The 24,758-nt window shown below is 39.0% G+C and overlaps 1 protein-coding gene across 2 annotated transcripts in view; it reads right to left on the minus strand.

Annotated features, from left to right (window-relative positions):
* The window catches only part of whrna (whirlin a), a 227,853-nt gene that overhangs the window by 166,210 nt on the left and 36,885 nt on the right, over window positions 1–24,758 (minus strand). For both annotated transcript variants that reach the window (XM_039763881.1, XM_039763882.1), the window contains exon 2: window positions 12,925–13,143. In XM_039763881.1, the coding sequence (XP_039619815.1) occupies window positions 12,925–13,143 (219 nt within the window). The remainder of the gene's footprint in view (window positions 1–12,924; window positions 13,144–24,758) is intronic.

Consider the following 24,758-nt stretch of genomic DNA (forward strand, 5'->3'; position numbering starts at 1 on the left):
TTAAAGCCGCCATTTTGTCTTGTGGAATAAAGTGCTTTATAGGCGCTGACCTGACACAGACTCACAGCAGAGACATGGGTAAAATGAACAAAAAAGGCTTTATTTTCTACAGCCGTGGGAGACATCTTCCCTGTGTCCCACTGGCCCTACACAGTCCCCAAAACACACACAAAAGAAAAACACCACAGGAATCACTCATCCTTCTCCTCCACTCCTGGAGCCTCAAGTACTGGCTGCAGGCTTCTTTTATAGCCCACTCGGAAGTGCTTCAGGTGAAAATTAACCTAATTAAGGCTGCGCTTCCAGGTGTTTCTGTATTACAGCCCACATGGGATGAGGAAGCCGTGCAGCTTCCCCTGGAGGTGGCCACAGAGCCCAACAGGGATGAGCTCCAGTGTTCCACAATTGTGGCCCCAATGCAATCCAGGGGAGCTGCCACCAAGTGTTCCAGGGGATGTAGTGTGCATCCCATGGCTGTTCCCCCGGATCCAGTGTGAAAGGGGTGTCCCGGCCGGGCTTTGGTCCCGGCCGTCCCCACAATCTATATGCGACAGTTCTGTCTTGAACTCTCACAATCTTTAACTACCTATTTGCAGGCAAGGCATATTATACAGGTGACTGCCCCAAACCTTTATAATGTCTGTTTATCATTCTTGTGACAATATATATATATATATATATATCTATACTAATAAAAGGCAAAGCCCTCACTGACTCATTGACTCATCACTAATTCTCCAACTTCCCGTGTAGGTAGAATGCTGAAATTTGGCAGGCTCATTCCTTACAGCTTACTTACAAAAGTTCGGCAGGTTTCATTTCGAAATTCTACGCGTAAAGGTACATAAATACGGCCATAGCCTGCAGCTCGGTCGCCATGTGAGGTGGAGTTGCATCCCTCATCATCATGCCTCCCACGTAATTGAGTGCCTGCTCATATAAGGCTGTCCATCAGCAGGAATCCAATAGACACTCTGCCGCTAAATATTCGCGGGTGAAGGACTGTGCTTATGCAAACGAATTTGAGATGGTCAGGGATAGAATAGTGTTTGGCACAAACTCAGCAAAAGTGCGAGAGAAACGTTTAAGTGCCGGGTCTGAGCTAACATTAAATAAAGCAGTGCACATCGCAAGATCGCACGAGATAGCACAAGCACGGCTGAGAACCTTCAATGCATGTACTCCAAGCAGCTCATGTGAACTGACTTTGCAGGACTGGGAAAGGTAAACCCGTGCATGCAGTGTGTGATGTCTCAGATAAAGGGGAAGACGAGCTGTTTATTGATGCAGTAGGAAAGGAACAACCCTCTGACGCTGAACAAGCCTTTGTAGACATATCAATAGGAAAGCAAGGTGTAAAGCTTAAGCTTAAATTAAGTTCATAGACACGCTGCCGCTAAATATTCACAGGCAAATCCACAACTTAATACCAGGAATGCCTGTTAAACATCTTAGATTCACGAGTACCGATTTGGTTAGTGAACACTTCGATGAATGAAACCTGTTATCTTTACAACTGTTATCAAACACGGAATGTAACTTGAACACAACACGTCCTCCAAATACGAACCTCATTGAAAGAAATAATGGTAATCAAATCCTTGATGACAGCAACACTCATAACAGTGACAAAATAATTACAGTGCATCCGGAAAGTATTCACAGCACATCACTTTTTCCACATTTTGTTATGTTTCAGCCTTATTCCAAAATGGATTAAATTCATTTTTTTCCTCAGAATTCTACACACAACACCCCATAATGACAATGTGAAAAAAGTTTACTTGAGGTTTTGCAAATTTATTAAAAATAAAAAAATTGAGAAAGCACATGTACATAAGTATTCACAGCCTTTGCCATGAAGCTCAAAATTGAGCTCAGGTGCATCCTGTTTCCCCTGATCATCCTTGAGATGTTTCTGCAGCTTCATTGGAGTCCACTTGTGGTAAATTCAGTTGATTGGACATTTTTTTGGAAAGGCACACACCAGTCTATAGAAGGTCCCACAGTTGACAGTTCATGTCAGAGCACAAACCAAGCATGAAGTCAAAGGAATTGTCTGTAGACCTCCGAGACAGAATTGTCTCAAAGGCAGAAATCTGGGGAAGGTTACAGAAAAATTTCTGCTGCTTTGAAGGTCCCAATGAGCACAGTGGCCTCCATCATCCGTAAATGGAAGAAGTTCGAAACCACCAGGACTCTTCCTAGAGCTGGCCGGCCATCTAAACTTAGCGATCAGAGGAAAAGGGCCTTAGTCAGGGAGGTGACCAAGAACCCAATGAACACTCTGTCAGAGCTCCAGAGGTCCTCTGTGGAGAGAGGAGAACCTTCCAGAAGGACAACCATCTCTGCAGCAATCCACCAATCAGGTCTGTATGGTAGCGTGGCCAGACGGAAGCCACTCCTTAGTAAAAGGCACATGGCAGCCCACCTGGAGTTTGCCAAAAGGCACCTGAAGGACTCTCAGACCATGAGAAACAAAATTCTCTGGTCTGATGAGACAAAGATTGAACTCTTTGATGTGAATGCCAGGCGTCACATTTGAAGGAAACCAGGCACCGCTCATCACCAGGCCAATACCATCCCTACAGTGAAGCAGGGTAGTGGCAGCATCACGCTGTGGGGATGTTTTTCAGCGGCAGGAACTGGGAGACTAGTCAGGATAAAGGGAAAGATGACTGCAGTAATGTACAGAGACATCCTGGATGAAAACCTGCTCCAGAGCGCTCTTGACCTCAGACTGGGGCGACGGTTCACCTTTCAGCAGGACAAGGACCCTAAGCACACAGCCAAGATATCAAAGGAGTGGCTTCAGGACAACTCTGTGAATGTCCTTGAGTGGCCCAGCCAGAGCCCAGACTTGAATCCGATTGAACATCTCTGGAGAGATCTTAAAATAACTGTGCACCGACGCTTCCCATCCAACCTGATGGAGCTTGAGAGGTGCTGCAAAGAGGAATGGGCGAAACTGGCCAAGGATAGGTGTGCCAAGCCTGTGGCATCATATTCAAAAAGACTTGAGGCTGTAATTGCTGCCAAAGGTGCATCAACAAAGTATTGAGCAAAGGCTGTGAATACTTATGTAAATGTGATTTCTGTTTTTTTATTTTTAGTAAATTTTCAAAAACCTCAAGTAAACTTTTTCCACGTTGTCATTATGGGGTGTTGTGTGTAGAATTCTGAGGAAAAAAATGAATTTAATCCATTTTGGAATAAGGCTGTAACGTAACAAAATGTGGAAAAAGTGATGTGCTGTGAATACTTTCCAGATGCACTGTACATTGACAATCATGTTACATTGTTTTTAAAATGTTTCCTTTTCTTTTTCATAACTTCTTTAACACGCTACTTTTCCGCTGCAATGCGGTATTTTACTATCTATATATATAATTCACTAAGGCAAGACACCCATGGAAAGCACGCCGGAAGGGGCGTGGATTCACTAAGCCGCCGACAAGTAAGACACCTATGGCGCACACAGGAAGGAGCCACGTCCACCAACTCCAAGACCATTGGATACGACGACAACTCGCAGAGCCATGCCCACCAACTCGGATGCGATGACACAGAAAAACCGGCGTCATTTATATTCTTCTGTCGTAGAGGCCACGTGCACTTCCGAGCCACGTTGACTGTTCACAGAGGCATGTTTCTCACAGAGGTGAATCGCCATATGCAGCGTGTAAAACGGTTTGCAGTTTCCAATGGGTACCTTAAAACGATCCTTTACAACTGAGGTTAAAACACAATGAAGTAAGCAGTCTTTAATAAACGAATTTTCGGTTACGACGCACAACCACGTGCACCATAGCAAACTGTTTTACACGCTACATACAGCAATTCGCATCCGCGACAAACATGCGTCTTCTTAGATGCTTCTGCAGGAACATGAAGGACGTTTCCCTGCCCATCAACACTGGCCCGCGTCTACCCTTGCTTTCTAGGCATTCACACTGCCTGCCCATGTGCCCTGATGCAAAAACTCACCGACCACTCAGTTAGTCCCTTTCGTCTGTGCTAGGAGTCCAAATGCATGTCTGAGCCACGTTGACTTTTCATTATTCTTTTTGGTTTCGACACCCGACCGTGTCCACCATGAAAAACCATGCGAAAGGAACAATGAAGCCCCACCTCCTACTACCATGGTCGGGTGTCTTGGTGGATTATATATAGAAAAGCAGCCACAACCGCACAGAGCAATGAAAACTCTATGTGAGTCAAGGTGCATCTGGACTGTGCAAAGACGACAACAACTCAAGTGCCAAGTTGGAGGTGGGCACATGAGCAGGCAGTGCATACTGAACGAGAAATTCAGTCACAGACGATTGTGTGTTGGTTCGTTCCGTGCATTGTTACAATGTTGCTTTTCTTGCTGATTTATTACATTACCGATTTTTCAAATGTTAATTTTCTCCCAGTGCTTAAAAATCATTAAAAAACCGGCCTGATTATGCGGCGTATGGTACGCCGCGGGTTGGCTAGTACAGTATATTAAAAAAAATTCTAATGGTTTAAAATCACAAAAATCATAAAACTCAAGGAAGCCAAACTCAAGCTGCTGGTCACTGTGTGTGCATCTGCCCAAGGATATTATACTAAAGTTTGAAAGATGTGTCTTAAACATTTGGGAGGACACGACGATGCTGCCAGATGTTATAACAGTGGCTGGCACCCCAAACCTATGGTTGGCAATTGGTATCATTGCCATGAATAATATAGCAGCCCACATGAAAAAATGTACACAAAATAGTGGCAAGTACAAATAGTGTAAGACAAAATGGGATTGGGATGACATCACTCAAACAACAATAAAATAATTCATATTAAGCTCAAAAATGTAACCAAATATTTTTAACTAAAGTTTAATGAGTTCCTAACAGTTGGGAAATCATCAGGAGAGTGAGACAGGACACAATAAAGGAAATAATAGAAAGCTTATACTGGCAAGGATGACACATATCGACATACCAGTTCATGAAAAAGGGACTGCCAGGTAGTAGCATTCCCTACTTTGTATGTACTGGAGGCCCCAGGGGCATCCAAAAAACAGAATTTCCAAGAAGTAAACAAGTGATGCTTCCTCAGACCAATAAAGTGTAGAGAGCACAGCAAATGACAGGAATGCCTGACCCTCTTTGTAGAAAGAGAATTAGGTCTTGAGAGTATAGGGAGAAGTTAAAAGACCTCCATGATAATGCATGACAGCTCATAAACTTACAGTTCCAGATCAGAGACAGTACTGCCCTAAAGACTTGTCCTCTTAATGGTATTGATGAAGTTGCAGTGCTGGGACACCAGAGGGAGCTCTAGTTTTCTGTACCTAATAAGAATTTTGTTCCACCATGACCAAAGAAGTAATAGAAAGTGAAAGGCTCACTGGGTAGAATGCGAGTTGGGGTAAGGTATGAAGTGGAGGAAGGAAAACAGACTACAGTATACATGCAAATAGAAATAGAGAAGGCTTCATAGCTAGGGAAGTGGGCAAGAAACCCCACCAGGCAGACAAGGATTCTAACCTCTCCAACCAGGTCTAATGACACTACAGATTTAGTTGTTTTTGTCCACTTCCTTTACAGCTTTTCATTTCTTCATTCATCCCTTCTATTCCTTTGCAGAAATCATCTCCTTTAGTACCCTGTGGTAGTCGGGTTGATCAGGGGTTGATTTTTATCTTTAACCCAGTACTGCATGAATAGGATCTGAACCCTTGTGCCCCTGAATTAGATATAATGGGTTTGAAAGTGTTAAGCTGTCTACTTTTGTATATTTTAACCTTCCTAGCCTTATTTTCAGTAAGAAGGTCTCTTCAATAGTGCCCCACCTTTGCAACATTATATTATAATTTCATAAGACATAATTAATGGTTATGAGACTACATTAACCAACCATAATGCAGAGTCATCTAAAATGGGAACTCAAAGACCCCTCATACACTGTGGCTGCTACTTCAGATTCATAAAGCAGCTTATTTTGTTTAGTGAGCTGTGTTATGAGCTTTTAGATTCCAGAGAAAGCCATAATGATCCTTGAGACTTTCAGTTTAGCTTCAATGTTTGTGTCAGTGCTTTGTGGTACTCCCTGCCATACCAGGGGCTTAAATTAATGGGTCATTAGTGGTACTTGGGATGCTACAACAATCCTTGAGTGTCAGATATGGCTCTTGGAGCATTAATAACCTGGTTTTAGTTTAATGTTTCATGAGACCACCTTCCTTGGGCTTTATTCATTATTTACAAATGGACCTGGGTTATTGATCTGGGATGACGCTCTACCTTTAAATGGTCAGTGCATAGGGATCAGCATACTGTATTGGTTATTATAGAGGAAAGTCCTCAAAAATCAGGAGACTTTAAGAAAACAGTTCTGTGATACCTTTTCAAATTCACTGCTCTGTATTTTCAGCTATCTATCTATCTATCTATCTATCTATCTATCTATCTATCTATCTATCTATCTATCTATCTATCTATCTATCTCCGCCACATTATACGACTCTTCAATTCCACCCAGGGGAGTAAATGCTAACATTATTCAAAGTTATTGTCTGTTTTTACATGTATTTTTATTACTCTTTAATTTAATATATATTTTTTTGTATTAGTATACTGCTGCTGGATTATGTGAATTTCCCCTTGGGATTAATAAAGTATCTATCTATCTATCTATCTATCTATCTATCTATCTATCTATCTATCTATCTATCTATCTATCTATCTATCTATCTATCTATCTATCTATCTAATGACTGCTTAAGTTCATATACTGTGAATTCAGTCAAGTACTTAGAACTTTGAGTATTATTCTCTTATAGTCACGGATCTCTCTTTTTCAGAATTCAAAGTTTTTTACAAGGCACTTTAATATCCTAAGAAAAGGAGACCTGCAAACATATTTTATAGAGGTAGTCCTTATAATCTTTGAGCTCTATTTTGAGTAGTAAACACAGTTTAAACTTAGGATCTCTAAATCTTTCTTAACAATCTATAGACTTCCATGACATATGGATTTAAATTCAAGGGATTCTTTAAAAGTATAAAAAAAACCCTCTAACTAGAGTGGTAAAGTTGTGTATGCAGGGCCCTCTTTCCTTAGCCATCTTCTTGGTGGTCTGAAAGAAACCAGATGCAACATACAGCCTCCATGTGTAAGACACTGACCATAAAAATTCATCGTGATCCATTAAGAATCAAACACTCACAGTCAAAGGAAATGTTTCACACAGTCAATACACCAGTGTGATTCTCAGTTTTTTCTTGAAAACAGGCTAACCACTTTAATACATGCCTGGTTAAAAAGCTTTTACCAGACCCCCTGAGGTTCTGACAATATGCAGGTTTGTCAAGTGAAACGCAAGGTGCAGTGATTAGCAGCCATCACACAGCGTTATAAATGGAGGTGATGGAGGAAGGGAGGTTTGATGGTGCTCTTCAGGGAAGCAGCTGCTTTATTATCTAACAGCACCTCATTCGCCCAGCAATCAGAGTCTGCTATCATTCCTACAGAGAGCCATTTCAGAAAGCGGAACCTCACTTGAGGACTGATAACAGACTGCAAAGTCATCTCATTCCTGTCAAAACATCCTGAACGCAGCAGTCATTCAAACTTTTGTTCTGGAAAATCAATCCAGCTGTGAATGCCCCACTGGGCCACCACTAAGAATGAAAATAATGTATCAGTGTTTGATTCAATTAAAAGGCGAGGAAAGTGTAGCGGATGGGGGGCATGGTGGCAGAAGCAGGTAGGACTTCAGCCTCACAGCTCTAGGGTCCCTTTGTTTACCTGTTCTCCCGGTGTTTGTAGGGATTTTACCAGAGTGCTCTGATTCCCCTGCATTCCAACAATATGCATATATCTGGAAAAGTATGAACATCCTTACTGTTTCCATATCAGTTAAGAAGTTGATTCAATCCAGGTATGACAAATCAAGTGCACCTGGCTAGGCGATGACCAGGAGGTGCTTCTTCTTTACATAAAAACAGAACATTTGGCAGGTAAGTTGGGGTCTGGAGCTTTCCCGCAAGGACAATAGACACCTGCACTGAACTTAGAGAAGAAATGGGTTCTACCTGAAATGGTTTTCTAAGGCTATTTCCAGGTAGTCTGAAGTTTGTCATTCAACAATGAAAATAATTTACAAAACAGACAACATTCAAGATGGTGGACAAGCTTTCTGGTAGTGGCTGTCACAGCTACTGAATTAGGACTAATTACTGTTTCACACATCGCCTCCGCGTACAAAAATATCCAAAAATGTTCATGCCTGAGTTTCAATTTCTCTCATTTTTAGAACAAGATGGTCATTAATAATGTTCTACTATGTAAAACCATCAAATTAAAAGTTTGTGTATTTACTCTTTTGTGTCATACCTAGTATGAGTGAATGTGACCTTTGATGGATGGGTGTCCTATGCACAGTTAATTTCTGCCACAAATTCATCCATGGCACAGTAATAGAGAAAGTGGGCTCAGAAAATTAACAATGGGCTCAAAATTATAATCATTTTATCAATTCATCTGGCTAAGTAGGTGCTTCTTATTTGTAATTGGTAACTGTTTTACTCCTCAGACATATCTCTGATACTTCTGATGTCTGCAGCACTTCAGGGTCTAAATCTTCCCAGCCAATACATCCATGCAGCTTAGCTGTGAGTGGATGTGTCCTGATGTTAGCTTTTCTTCTGCTAGGAATCAATTACATTGTTGATTAGTTAATTTCTTTAGATTCTTTAAATTTTGAAGTTCTAATCTTTTTCTAGACAGACATTAGCTGCAGTGTGATGATTTGCTGAGCCAAGCACATTGTCTTGTCAGTCACAAGGAATATAGGCAGCTACACTGATCTAATCAAAGACTGAGGCACAGTCAAATAAAAGTTTATGGTCCCTCCGTATCTCCCACTAAACATCTCACACAAAGCACATATTAACAAAAAGTGGGACCTGCTGATATGCTTGCACCCTATGAGTAGACGTTCTCATTTTGGAACTAATGAACTTACTAATACTGTATATACTTTTTTTCCAAAAGTAAAAACTATTTATGTGTTTAATGACAGAAATACCACATAAACCAGGAGTTTAACATTGAAATAAATAAATTGCAATGACAAAGGCAGCTGCAAAGATTGACTGCCAATATTTGTCCAGCAAAACAGACCTCTGACAATTAGCATTTTCAGTGGCATGTAAGACATCTAAGAGATTTCCAAAGAAGTCAAAAAACTGATCCCATAAATACTGGTGTATCACAAAAACTGCAAAGTTATTTCACGTTACATGAGGAAGAGTTTCAAAATTACAAACAGCATATGCCAAACATGGATAAACCGCATCAGCAAAAAGAAACAGTGGTAGCAAATCAAAGCTCACCAACGAGAGCAGATGAACACATTACAGAATAATTGTTAAACAGCACAAAAGTAGAGCCTCGAAAATGACCACAGAAAAACTCAGCACCTCTGTAACCTCTGTAACTGCCTTCTAACAGAAACTGCATATGGCGAGTTTAACGAGGCTAGAATTTTAATGGCAGAGCTTACAGTCATAGGAAAAGGTTTGGAAATCCTGCTTAATTCTTTGGCTTTTTGTTTACCATTGGCTGCGCTTTCAAAGTAGCAACTTCCTTTTAATATAAGACATGCTTTATGGAAACAGTAGTATTTCAGCAGTGACATTAAGTTTAATGGATTAACAGAAAATATGCAATTTGCATCATAACAAAATTAGACAGGTGCATAAATTTGGGCATCCCAACAGAGATATTACATCAATACTTAGTCGAGCCTCCTTTTGCAAATATAACAGCCTCTAAATACCTCCTATAGCCTTTGTTGAGTGTCTGGATTCTGGATGGAGGTATTTTTGACGATTCTTCCATACAAAATCTCTCCAGTTCTGTTAAATTTGATGGCTGCCAAGCATGGACAGCCTGCTTCAGATCATCCCATAGATTTTCGATAATATTCAAGTCAGGGGACTGTGACAGCCATTCCAGAACGATGTACTTCTCCCTCTGCATGAATGCCTTTGTAGATTTCTAACTGTGTTTTGAGTCATTGTCTTGTTGGAATATCCAACCCCTGTGTAACTTCAACTTTGTGACTGATGCTTGAACATTATCCTGAAGAATTTGTTGATATTGGAATGAATGAAATCAACTTTAACAAGGGCCCCATTCCCTAAACGAGCCACACAGCCCCACACCATGATGGAACCTCCACCAAATTTGACAGTAGGTACCAGGTGTTTGTCTTGGAATGTGGTGTTCTTCTTCCACCATGCAAAGCACTTTTTGTTATGACCAAATAACTACATTTTTGTCTCATCAGTCCAAAGCACTTTGTTCCAAAATGAATCTGGCTTGTCTAAATGAGCATTTGCATACAACAAGCGACTCTGTTTGTGGTGTGAGTGCAGAAAGGGCTCCTTTCTCATCACCCTGCCATACAGATGTTCTTTGTGCAAATTGCGCTGAATTGTAGAATGATGTACAGATACACCATCTGCAGCAAGATGTTCTTGCAGGTCTTTGGAGGTGATCTGTGGGTTGTCTGTAACCATTCTCACAATCCTGTGCATATGCCACTCCTGTATTTTTCTTGGCCTGCCAGACCTGGGTTTAACAGCAACTGTGCCTGTGGCCTTCCATTTATTGATTACATTCCTTACTGTTGAAACTGACAGTTTAAACCTCTGAGATAGCTTTTTGTAGCCTTCCCCTAAACCATGATACTGAAGAATCTTTGTTTTCAGATCTTTTGAGCATTGCTTTGAGGATCCCATGCTGTCACTCTTCAGAGGAGAGTCAAAGGGAAGCACAACTTGCAATTGACCACCTTAAATACATTTTCTCATGATTGGACACACCTGCCTATGAAGTTCAAGTCTTAATGAGCTAATCCAATCAATTTGGTGTTGCAAGTAATCAGTATTGAGCAGTGACATGCATTCAAATCAGCAAAATGACAAGGGGACCCACATTTTTGCACAGCCAGTTTTTCACATTTGATTTCATTTCATACAACTAAATACTACTTCACTAAAAATCTTTGTTCGGAAAACACCCCAGTACTCTGGTGTTCCTAGGAAATGAAAGGCATACCACTGTTATCATTTTTGTTGAAAGTAAATTATTATGCAGGCTGAGAGGGGTTCCCAAACTTTTTCATATGACTGTATATTAAAGACAAAGTGCACCAGTGCAAAAGAACACATACACTGGTGTAAACAGCACAAACTCTGGACCCTGAGCAATACAAAGATGTAATATGGTCTGATGAGCCACCTTACACCCTGTTTCTTACACCTGGACACAGCTAAATGATGCTTTCTAACTGCAAAGTCTGTTGCCAAGTGTTTAACATGGAGGAGTATCCATAATGCTGTCGGCAGCCATTTCATGAGAATCATGTGTCTAATGATTGCTCTTAATGGTCTTATAATGACTGAGAAATGTGAGGCCATTTTACAGGACAAGGTGCATCCTATGGTGCAAACACTGTTTCATGTTGCTGTTTCCATATCCCAGAATGATAATGCCTTCAGACACACTGATATGCTAACTCAGTAATGGTTTAGTGAACACCAGGGTGAACTTAACAGCCTTCCATGGTCTCCCTAATCCCCATGTCTGACCTTTGCTAAACACTTAAGGGAGATTCTGGAAAGCACAGTGCAAAGTAAAGTTCCTTCTCTGTCATCTCTGAAGGGAATACATGCTTTTGTTCTTGAAGAATGGTTCAATATCTCACTATACACAGTTTAGGACTTTTATGACAGCATTCCAAGATGCAGTTAAGCTGCTCTGAAAGAAATGTGGGGCCCTAATCCTTATTATTTCCTTGATACTAATATATTATTAGGCATTTCTGTTATACTGAAGACATAGTAAAACTAGAAATATCTTTCTGCAGCCATCCAAAGTATCAGATAGGTTGAATCTTTTCCTTTTATCTTTATTTGAAGCTGCAGTGTAATTTGATGGATGATATTTATAGCAGCAGTAGTACTAGCAATACTAGCAGTTTTTTAATGTACAAAAGGTGACGTGAATTTCTCCTTTGCAAGTACAACCAACATCCAACAACACAAATGTGACCAATGTCTGCACAAAGCTACAGGTGTAAGGCACCTCTAGTGATTATTTAGTCAGGTATAAGTTACCAGGAAGAATGAAGACAACATGACCAGTTTTACTTAAATAGCATTATATAGTGTTTTATATGCTGTTTATGTTTAAACTTTATGCTTCTGTGTTCACTTCACATTAAATTTTCTATTCTGTATTTAGTTAAAATAGTTATTTTATAGTGTACTTTGCTCCTAAGTAGAACAGTGCTGAATAAAAATAAGCAGAACTGAATTGAATTCTCAATGACATTGATGTTAAACATTGTGAATGGAATGGCTCTTATGGAAATGGCAAAGAACCATCTAAATCATGCATTTTCAAGTGGTAAAACAACACATCAGGATGTTTCAGCACTGAGATTTTCACCAAAGGAGGACAGTGGCTTGTCTGTAGTAAGTTTACAAATTCAGTTGCTAAGCTCTCTAATGATGTACAGTATATGTGAGGAAATACTGTATAATCATAACAATCTAAAGAATACAAATCCTTCTGAAAAGGAATATACTGTACCTAAGATTGAGTGTGAGCTTAGGGTCCCGTACCTTGGTTTGAACCACAACACTTTACAATGGTTTGGTAACGCAAGTCAACAAACCGGTAAAGTTAAAGACGATCTTTAACCATAAGATTTTGCTTCACTGTATTCTGAGAGGCACCTTTAGCACTCTTTATCTCAGTTCAGACTATCTGTAAAATTGAAATACATACTGCATAAACAGCCAGACACCAGTTATTAGGACTATAGCTCCATGACTCCTAAGACACTAGCTTCTGTGAAGAGAACTAATTTGGTACCTTTTTCTCATCTCCATCCTGAAGGAGATGTAAGTTGCTTCGTCGCTCACTGTTAGACCTCCTCAATGAGGCACTGTGGTGTTCAATGAGATCTGCTGGCGGTGACACACTTCGGCCCTGGGGATCAACCCACGTGTACACATGATTGGTCACATATCCTCCTGGGATTCGTCCAACTGACCTGACAGACAAGGACAGCTTCTTGGAGCCCTTCAGAACCTGCAATGTTAAAAAAATAGATATATTAATTGCTGTAGAAAGGAATGGTGGTGTGGGAAACCAGGATTAATGTCATCAACCACACATGAAAACAGGATGGACAAACATTTGCAGGCTTTTCCTAGGTTGTTCCTTGTCAGCCACCACTAAGTATCTCCTAGAATCAGATTTCAGGCATAACTGCTATACTGTAAAGGCTTATAAATTTTAAGAAGCAATGTCTCCTCATTACATTGTCATATGGACAGGACAAAAGGACTGTACAGCTCAATTTCTAGACTTGTTGGCCTACTTTAAAAGCACATGATTTACCAGAACTGGCCTGGCACTGAAGTACTACACTATTTTAACTTAAATAGGGATTGGCTTTTTTCCCAGTGTTCCCAATAGCTATTTTACTGCCGGGTATTTATAGTATTGTCACAGAAGCCTGTTAATGATCATGTCAGAGGTTTTTAGGCTGAGGTGGGTGCAAGTCTGTATCCACCCCCTGGCACTCTATAGTACAATTGAAGAAAATGGATCATCATAATGAAATACTGTCAGATTCTATACAAATTACTAGCAATTTTCTAAATCTGCTGAAGAAGGCTCTTAATTGGGCCTTTGCTGTTGTGTCTCCAATTTATAAGCATTTTTAAAAAGTTACAAATTAAAGATTTTTACAATTACATAGAGTGGCTCAGTGGTTAATGACACTACCTAATGGTTTTGGAGTCCTAAATTCCCAGTGGTACAGCTTGTCTGTATGGAATTTGTTCTCCCCATGACTGTGTTTTTTTTTCTCCTAAATATGTGCACACTGCTTTAGTTCATGACTTTAAACTGGCCATTAAAGTTATTATGACTTGTGATGGAATGGCACCCTGTTCCCGAGTCTGCTGAGATGGACAAGACTCTGAACTGGCTAAATAGAATGGATAGAATCCATCAGTCAGTCTAATAGGCTATATCCTAACACAGGGTCACGAGGAGCCAATCCCAGCCAACACAGGGTGCAAGGCAGAAACAAATCCCAGGCAGGTGCCAGCCCACCGTAGTGCACACACACTCGGGACAATTTAGGATCGCCAATGCACCTAACTTGCATGTCTTTGGTCTGAAACCCATGCAGACACGGGGAGAACATGCAAACTCTACGCAGGGAGGACCCAGGAAGCGAACCCAGGTCTCCTTACTGCGAAGGCAGCAGCGCTACCACTGTGCCACCGTGACACCCAAGAACAGATAGAATGATGGATTAAAATGCTTATTATTTATTATAATTTGCCACAATATATTGCAGTCATCTGTGTAGTTTAGCTGCTAATGTCATTTTTTAATGATCTAGATGGCACATTCTGTACCAAAGTAAATGACTCAAGTCAAAATGAATTGACTGTGATTTTAATATTAAAAATAACAAGTGACAACAGATTAAAGAGTAATGGTAACAGTTTCATTAAAAAGAAAACAGTGAGCAAAACTTTCAACAAATTTCTCAACAATCTCAAAAGCCATTAGCTAAAATGAATGTTTTAAAAGGTACATTTAACCTCAACTGTTTGAGAATGAGAATGACAGCTCGAGTTAAATAAAAAAGGTTATAAAATTAGAACTTGATTTACCATGTTTATTATTCATGTTGCATGGGAACAAGGTGCAAATCACGCCATGGCTTTTGGGGAGCTGAACCATGTTCTGGGGGTGTGTGTTAAAGGGCACATTGTCCGTATTTGTCTCACTAGTCACAACAAATGTTACGTATACACTGATTTAATCATATAAAGGTAGTGAACCTTCCTCAGAACTAATGCTAATTGAAGATTCTTCTTGTGTTTTTTTTTTGGCTCACGAATTTCCCACCACTGTTTTGCATTATAATTTCAACAGCAGCATAGTGACATTTCTGAACAGATTCTATTTTTGCACCAACAGCTTAGAGTAAGGTTAAAATAAGAGTGAGCCTTTCATCTAGACTTTTAAGGACCATATAAGCACATTTGATTTGACATAAACTGCCATTTCTTAAACTACATTTACTACATAAGTACATTTGCTGCTTTGCCTCTATAATCTCAATTGCCCTTTTATGTAATATGCTATCGTTATGAATATAAATTGAGGATTACACTCTCCTTGTCAGCGCCGATTCAGTGGATTCTTTCTAATTTCATTGCACTTTTAAGTTACTCACTATACTTAGAAGAATGACTTGTTCAGCCACACTAGAATGGAAATGATGTGATTGTTGCAGGCTTGGCCTTTTAATAGTTGCCCCTGCAGCTGCACTGAAGTTGCTCATTTAAATATGAAATGCCAGCTCAGAGTGCTGCTGACTCAGCAACAAAGTTATCCTCAGCTGATGCAAGACTTTGCATTGTTACAATATATATTGTGTATATTTTAAAGGCCTACTGGCTCACACTGTTTCCTCTTTACAGCTCCTCCCAGCCCTGGGATACTAAATCATCTCTCCCTCTTTCATAGTTCCTTATACTCGACAGCAGTGATGATGTTGACTTCTGTAATGAAGCACCCAGAATTATGACATTCTTCACTGACAAAGGATACCCTTTTCAAACTGTGACAGAGCACTCAATCAAGCCAGGAGCAGACCTTGTAACATCTACCCTAAGAGACACCCCAATAATGAAACCCACATCCTGCTGATCCTCCCATTCCATCCTAACACTTTAGCTCTTCCACAGCTCACAGCTAATCAATCAAAACTTCCCAGACTGATCCTTCCACCAGAGTCTTTTTGATCTAATTTTCCCTTGATCTCCTTTCATCGACCACCTAACCTATGCAAACTTCATCTGAAGCACACTTCAAAGAGGAGAGACACATTCCTCAACAGGCACTTTAAGCTGTAACAGTAGCCGCTGTATCACCTGAAAATATGTAATCAACAATACCCTTTTGTCTGGTCCCCCTGGTAAATTCAACATTAAACAACAGGTCTCAAGCCAGTGTAGAAATCTTATTTACTGCATTTCTTGTATGAAGTGTCCAGCCAGCGACATAGGTGAAACAAGGAGATGGATGACAGACCATTTCAGGAAGCATGTTTGAGTCGTTAAAATTAAAGACCTTACAAAGCCTATCAAAGCATACTCACATTCCTTGATCATAGCAACACTGGTGACTCTGTTTGTGTTCTTTCAGAGCTTCATAGACATTTTCAAAGAAAAACAGAGTTATACTCCTTCTCACACTGGGAACACATTTCTCCAGATCCTAACGACTAACTTTTTAATCGCAATTTTCATTGTCTCTAACTGCAGATTTTTTTATCACCTATGCTCACCTTTCACACCTTTCATCAGCAATGACTTTGTTTACTCTTTCCCCTCATATATATGTTACCTGCTCTTTCCTTTTCAGTTGCATACCATAGAAGGCTATACTACCATATACATATATGTTAAGAGTGTTACATGACTAACCCTAAGCCTAAACCTTAGATAAATTCACCATCTTTTCCACGAGTGGAAGTCGTTCTGCTTTTCTGCCTATTATATACCCAGAGATTCCTTTTTTAAGTAGGGAGTCCTTTGTCTGTCTACTGTCTGCTATGCATCTAAATAATGTATAGACTGACGAAGACTGCAGTCATGGTAGCCAGTTTTTGTGCTTGTAACATAATAATCTTAACAAACAGGTTGTGCCAATTTCTGATAAGCCAGTCATTGTCATCACCTTGATAGACAACAAATGTAAAATGTCACTGCAATGAAAATGTAGCCATGGGAAAAAATGTTCAATAGAAATAATCAGTTTTTCTATAACTACATATATTTTTATAACTTAAATGCTAAATGTGCAACTCTGGTGCTACATATTTTGCACCATACAGTTGATGAACAAGTATTATTAAACAAGTCACTGGGGTTTTTGATGGGCCTATTTTAAACACTGACCCCAATACTCACTATTAAGTGAACATTTTCCCTTTTAAGGAATGATTGGGTATACCAATATAAACTAATTTGCATTTAAAGCAGTGTGCCTAGGTGCCAAACTAAGCACTTGCATCATTATGTTTGGTTATGAAAACACACATGTGACACTATCTTTTTTCATTCCAATCAAAGGCTTTAAAAGCGATGTAGCCAAGGGTGAAAGTGTAATATATAACTACATTTGACTCTGGTGATGCTCCTGAAAGTAACAAACTCAGAAAGATGGTATGTTGTCTAAACATCTATGCATGCACACAAATGCACACAGTGTCACTCATGTGTGTCTGTGGATTACCACTCGGACTCATCTTGGGTAAGCAGCCCCAACCTGGGATGACAGGGGGCACTGTCAATAACGACATTGTATCTTGCTGTTCCTACAGTCAGGGGGAGACACCCAGTGTGGGTAAATGACTCTTCCCCTTTCTGTCAGAGGAGTATAAAAACAAGGAAATCGCAGAAGGTGGCATCCCATTCTGGAGTGACACTTAAGAGAGACACAGCTCCAAAACAGACCTCATTGCTACCGATTCCCTGCAGTGGGCAATTCATGTTTTGTTATAGAACCATTGTGTGCCACTTGTGTTTAAAACTTCAAGCGATTATTAAGCGGGGTGACCTGCCTAATGCCCCAACATTTTTCAAGTCCAGTTGTGGTACCTTGTACAACCACAACCGTCTAATTAATATTAGCTGCAGATGATGTACATTGTTCTTCTTTAAGGATAATATCCAGCAAGCTCATCAAAAATTCATGATAGTAGGAAGGCTTAAGATGGTTAAAATACAATTTTAAGTATGTTTGGGCATTTGTTGCTTGTAAAATCTGGCAAACCTACCTCCAGTACTCAATTGATCGTTTGAACACTAAAACAGAATGAACTTTCACATTTTTTTTTGCCAAATGTATTTTAACTCAGCTCTACTTGAGTTCCAGAATAATTTCTATTCTTTTTATTGGTAGACGTGTATAATGCACAAAGAAAAAATACATTCCGAGCAGGCTTATCAGCAAAGACAAAGGCAATTTAGAGTTGCTTATTGGTTTTGATGTAATTATTACAGATAATTAAATCAGCTGTTAATAATAATAATTATTTAGACACCTTATCATACGTTTACATGCAACTCAAGGTGCTTTCCACAGATTAATCAACAAAACCAAGATATACCACATTTATTTGGATTATTATCATTAATTAATACTATGATCATTTCTAATAAATGTAAGTATACTAAATACAAAATAAACCAGATGATGTTAAGCAAAATTTAACCAATAAAATGTAAAATAAGCCTCCACTCTTATCAGATAAAGTTTTTCTAATGAAAATATTTTTACATTAAGGTTGACAATAGAATAGCCAGATCTAATTAATTAATAAATAAATAAGCAGTGGTAGCGCTGCTGCCTCGCAGTTAGGAGACCCGGGTTCGCTTCCCGGGTCCTCCCTGCGTGGAGTTTGCATGTTCTCCCCGTGTCTGCGTGGGTTTCCTCCGTGCGCTCCGGTTTCCTCCCACAATCCAAAGACATGCAGGTTAGGTGGATTGGCGATTCTAAATTGGGCTTGGTGTGTGGGTGTGTTTGTGTGTGTCCTGCGGTGGGTTGGCACCCTGCCCAGGATTGGTTCCTGCCTTGTGCCCTGTGTTGGCTGGGATTGGCTCCAGCAGACCCCTGTGACCCTGTATTCGGATTCAGCGGGTTAGAAAATAGATGGATGGATATATGCATAAATACATCTACATTTTACTTAGGCATATGTACATGGCAACCCATTGAGTAGAAACAGTTTGATGTTATTAAAGTGAATGAAAAGATACAAAAGTAAATAAAACAGTCCATAGTGGTTTCAATTGATTTAGGATGTAGATGAGAAACATAGTGGCAGCCAGCTCTAGGGAACTGGTTTCAATACCAGTTGCCCTAATCACTCTGTTTATTAGGTTTGCATGTTCTTCCAGTGCATTTTCTACTTCCCTTCCACAGTATTTTATACTGTGTGACAGTATAATTGGTGGTGACAGTTCCCCATGTTAGACTGACCACCCATCCAGTACTGGCTCCTTCATTCTGCCTGTTGATAAATAGTTTTGGCTTCCCACAACCCTGTAATAGAAAAATGGAAAATACAACATATACATGATCACTTACTAAGATGTCTAAGTAATTTTTTAAGGAGATGAAAGCATAACTGTCATATTGTAATGGTAATTCTGTAGATAATTAGGCTAGAATTTAAGACTAATGTATACATTTGTTGTAAAGAATTCAAGATAAAGCTCTACACTATTCATCTTTCTTGAGATATGTAAAAACAAAACCATAAAAATAATGTTTACGGTAAAAACATACAGGATTGAAAATTTGACTTGAGTAGTACAGTTTACAACCAATATTGATGCCAATGTTTCTAGTGGAAAGTGCATAAAAAATAAATCTGAAAGAAGAATTTGCAGGCAATGCCTGTTGGGTTGATAAAAAAAAACAACTCTATAAACAGCTTCTCTGTGAGATAGAATGGATTTCTGAGAGTATGCCATACAGGATTGTTTTTTGCCTTATGCTTAATTTTGCCCAAACAGAGTTTGAATCTTGCGACAGTGATCTGGAAAACTTAAAGTTAGAGTATGGATGGAAAGAAAATTAAGGTAATAAAGTTTGGAAGCCAGCAAACAATGTCTCATTACATGAAAAAGGTGATCGGTCTGAGACAAGTAAGTATAAGCCAGTGAGCTTAACATGCATCACGTGTAAATTATTGGTAGCAGTTATTAAGAAAACATCGAGCATCTCATGGCAAGAACACTTAGAACAGAATCAGACTGCTACTATACTGGAATTCTATGAGTAATCAAGCAAAGTATATGATTGGAAAGGCAGATATATTATTTATCTTGATTTTCAGAATCTTTTGACCACATCAGATGTTACAGATCAAACTAAAAGAATTGGAAATTCAAGGTGCAGTGTGTAGTTGGGTGCAAAATTGGTTTAAACACTAAAAGTAAAGGGTTATGGTAAGGTCAACTTTTTTTGAATTAAGTGTTAAAAGTGGTGTCCCTCAGGGATCAGAGCTGGAACTACTGCTCTTCCTGATACAGTATGCATAAATGAACTAGACAAGAATATAAATGACAAGCTGTTTAAGTTCTCAATGGTATATAATGTAGAATCAGCTGGATTATGACAAAGGGTCTTGGACAACATGCAGTCTTGGGCAGATTTGTTGCAGATAAAATTTAATGTAAAGGTTCTATATATAGGAAGTAAGAATGTTAAATTTAAGTACACAGTAGGAGTACAGTTCAGTAGGAATCTGAATGCACACCTTATGAAAAGGATCTAAAGGCATTTTCACACTCATATTCCATTTGCTTTGTTCTGAGTCATGGGATGTTTCATTCCTTTGTTTTAATTCCCAGTTGTTTTTGTCAAGCAAACTAAACATATCAGTAAACAACTCATGCATGTGTCGCGGACCTCTTCCATTGGGCAGGAACTTTTTTTCCCTGAGAAAAAAAATATCATGGCAGGTATTTGTGCAATACTACATTTTCCATAAATATTACCTGGAAGACATGTTGAAAATTATGCATTATTAGGTTTATTGACTGAAGGACACATTTCAAATAGTCCAGTATGCAGCACAAGACAAGCTTTGCTGATGGCACACACTGAAGTCCTTCAGCTTTATGACAGTAGACTTATCATATAATTTTCATTTAACTGTATTATGTTTTGTGTTTACTCTCCAGTAGCCACAATATGAATGTAACCTCAATTTAGTTTATCTAAAAATCACACACTACAGACATCTACTGTCTTAACTCTTGTACATATTTGTTATTGATATATGTGCATTTAGAGGACACCCCATCCGTGTGCATAGTGTATTCAATATTAGAAAGTCTGATCAGTGGTCTCACAGGACACTGCAGTTTGTTTCTAACCACCTCTCTATGTGTCCTGATAGATCACAAGTAAATTTACACCAATCATTTTATTTTAAACATAGTCAATACCTGTCCGATTGAACAAGTGAGGCTCTGAGACTGAATCAGGTGCTGCTCTTATAGAGTGAGTAAATGTGTGAGACATTTTGAATTGTGTTATATTTCTACTTTTATTTATTTATTTATCTATCTATCTATTTGTTTGTTTGTTTGTTTATTGAGTTTAATGCTACATGTTAATTCTTTACTCATTATGCTATGAATGAGGTTACTCAGTTACTAACAGCAGATGCTCAGCTACCACAGTACACAAAAGTCACGCATAATGCACAGTATTTCAATGTGCAGCATCTACTTGGATGATGCAACATCAGATATTTTTGTGTCATTATGCTCACCACATGTTAGCTATTAGGTGGTGAAATGGTGAGAAACATAGGTAGACAAATAGAGATAGAGAATGATTATGGAGCCAGAATGACTAGGTCCAGGTGGACAATTTAATCAATTTAATTAGGACATCTGGAATTACCCTAATCTTTATGAAGGATGACCAGGGATCCTTTATGAACACAAACAGTCAATGTGTTATCGTGATATTTCCCACTACTTACACTTTATTTAATGGTAAGCGTACTCTTCAGGTTCGTTACTGGTTTGTTACTACTGTTACACCTTAAGATTAACACACACATACATAGATATTATATGCATACACTCAGAAACTCAATCATGAATGACACACACAGCTGGTTATTCTCTGGCATTTTAAACCACACGTGCCTTATGAACAACACAACTTGTCACTCTCTTAACACTTCAAGAGATCTTCATAAACACAGACTCTAACCACAACAGTGCCCCATGAATGCTACATACACAGCTGGTTAACCTCTAGCTCTTTAAATGACACAAGTGCCTTAGGAATAACACAGCCTATCACTCTTCTTACACTTCAAGAGACTTAATTATTGTCAGCGCGAACAACATACGATTTTTAAAATATATCTCAGACCTGAATATTACTATGGTCTCTAGGAATACATTTAAACATATAAAGGCTCAACATCCTTGACTATTGGCTATTTGTCAACCAAGAATGCCTTACTTTATGCACTGTTCCCTACTATTGTGTGGAGCTCACACCCTCAGCACTTAATAAACCTTGCAGCACAGAAGTAATGGCAAATCTCCGGCTGCACCAGGTGCTCAAAGAAATCTACCTTATTACTTCAATCACTTTAGACATGAAAACAAAGCATAGAAAGTTAAAAGCAGAGTGGTATTTATTACATGAATAATAATACCAAAAAGAACAAAGAGTAATAGAAAATAAGATTGATAGTAAAGTCTGGATATACATAATGTATAGAAAAAGCTTACGATAAAGTAAAGATGACAAGGATGAATGTCACAGGCGGCTTGTAATCTAGCACTTGTAGTTGTTCATTAGATGCTTTTCAGATGGAAAGGGCCACACTTTGCCGGCTTCCTCTTCTGAAGTCACTTTGTTCTCTTTTGACGTCATTCTGTTGCTCTTCGGATGAGGCATATTTATTATAAAATTCTACTGGGGGGTTTCGCAAGATGTTATTGTTAGATATTCCAAATTGCTGACTGTCAATATGATAAATTAATTAACTTGTCCGTTTTCCCAAACAATAAAACTTTTTGATGTTGTTTAGTACCTTCTAGCATGTCTTCCTTTCCCAAGCTGTAAACCCATGTAGCAACTTGTTGTCCCAGATACCCATCCTTTCTCAGGTTATAAAGTAATTGATAGCCAGAGGCATCGCCATGTCTTCCTCTTTTTGTTTGAACAACTGTTTTAAAAGTGAGGTACAATTCTGGAAGAGGATATGTTTTGATGTGTCCTGTATTTAAGTTCATGTAGTGTTGTCTTGTGCAAAATATAATGAACATACAGACAAAAATCTGCAGATTTTGCACACCTGGAATGCTGTTTTATGTCTTATCCAAAGGATGCCAGTTTTAACAACACAGTGTCCCAATCACTGCACTGGAGCATTGGGATGCAAGCACAAACCACATGGATCCTTCAATTTCTACATCTGGACTGTGCATAGATGTGATTATGAAGGCTCATGTTTGGAAAACAAGTAAAAGGAGATTATGATAAAACTATATAATGTACTAGTTAGACCTCATCTTGAAAACAGTATACAGTTATGGTCTTCATATTACAAAAAAGGCAGAACTAAGGTAGAGAAAGTCCAGAGAATTGCAACTAGGCTGTTCCAGGACTGAGAGGTATGAGCAATTATGAAAGATTGAAGAAGTTGAACCTTTTTAGTTTAAAAAAGTATAACTCAGAAGATGACATGATTAAATTGTTTAATATTTTGGATGGAATTAGTATGGTCAATCTTTACCCTCACTTTTAAAATACATTCTTCAACAATAAAACAGGCAGAAATTGAAACTTTTCAATAGTAGATTTGGCACACATGTTAGAGTTTTCTTCAGACAGAGAATCAAAGACGCATGGAACAAATTACCAAGTAGAGTGATGAAGAATAGAACTTTAAGGATCTTTATATTTTCATTTGAATTTATTTTGAAGAAATTATGTAACTGGGATTGACAAGGTTGTTGGGCTAATCTATCTGTTCCGGTCTAAATGGTTCTAATGTTCTTAAAAACATACACATAAGCATATTTATTTACTGGAAACAATATTTAGCTGTGAATTACCCAAGACAGCATATTTTTTCATAGAAAACAGTTTTCTTAAAATGATCAGTTCTTTAAACCATAAGAATAAAGTAAGTGATAGGATTTTGGTGTATAGGAGCAAATGCATAGATTGCGGTCTGGAATGGTTCTATAAAAAACAGTATTACAGATGCTATGATACAGGCAATTAGCTAGTGTCCATCTTTGCTGCGAGCTGCAGAAATATTAAAAACTTTCCTGACATAGCTATGCAAGGTGATGGACATATTAACATAACATTTTCCAGGGATAAGCCCAATTGTAATGAATAAATGATATGAAGATGATGTGTGATACCCTGGTGTCAACAGCCATGAGTATCTTGCGTCTCCTGGGACATCAATAGCCATAAACGAGGATAAAGTAGGGCAAGTGAGGACGCAGCAACAAGTTAATGGTGCAAAAAGTGCAAAATGTGCTTTACAAAGCAGTGTCCAAAAATAAACTGTGGTGCTTTCAACTCAATAAATGATCCATAAAATGGTGCTCAAGTGAGTAATTTAAGAATCTAGAAATAGACGGCTAAAACCAAGGATAAAATTACAGTCAGAATTAGCTGTTGCCTATCATTGCTCAGTGTCTCTCTTGCTCACCCATAAGTCTGCTCAGCAGGACTGAGACCCTGACAAATGGGGTCCACAAACTGGCTAACGTCCATAATCACCTTCTTCAGCATCTGCAGGGACACTTACCGAGCCCAGCTCACTTAACCTGCCACCTCTGTAGAGGCAGAACCACTGGAGCCCACAATCTCCCTTGTTCTAACCAGTCTGGAGTGCTGTTATTCTCACTTCATTTTTGGGCATCGTCGACCATTCTTTTTCTTCAGCCTGTACTGACTCACCCTATTCTTCCTTCCTCTTTCTTTTCCTTGATTTTTACCTTCTTGTCTTTCTTTCTTGTTCTCTTATTCATTTCTTCTGACCTACTCAGTCCTTTTTATATAACCCTATGGAAGTAGGTGCTTCCCCAATGAAC

This window comes from Polypterus senegalus, chromosome 9, assembly GCF_016835505.1.
Source record: "Polypterus senegalus isolate Bchr_013 chromosome 9, ASM1683550v1, whole genome shotgun sequence".
In the NCBI taxonomy this organism is placed as follows: domain Eukaryota; kingdom Metazoa; phylum Chordata; class Cladistia; order Polypteriformes; family Polypteridae; genus Polypterus; species Polypterus senegalus.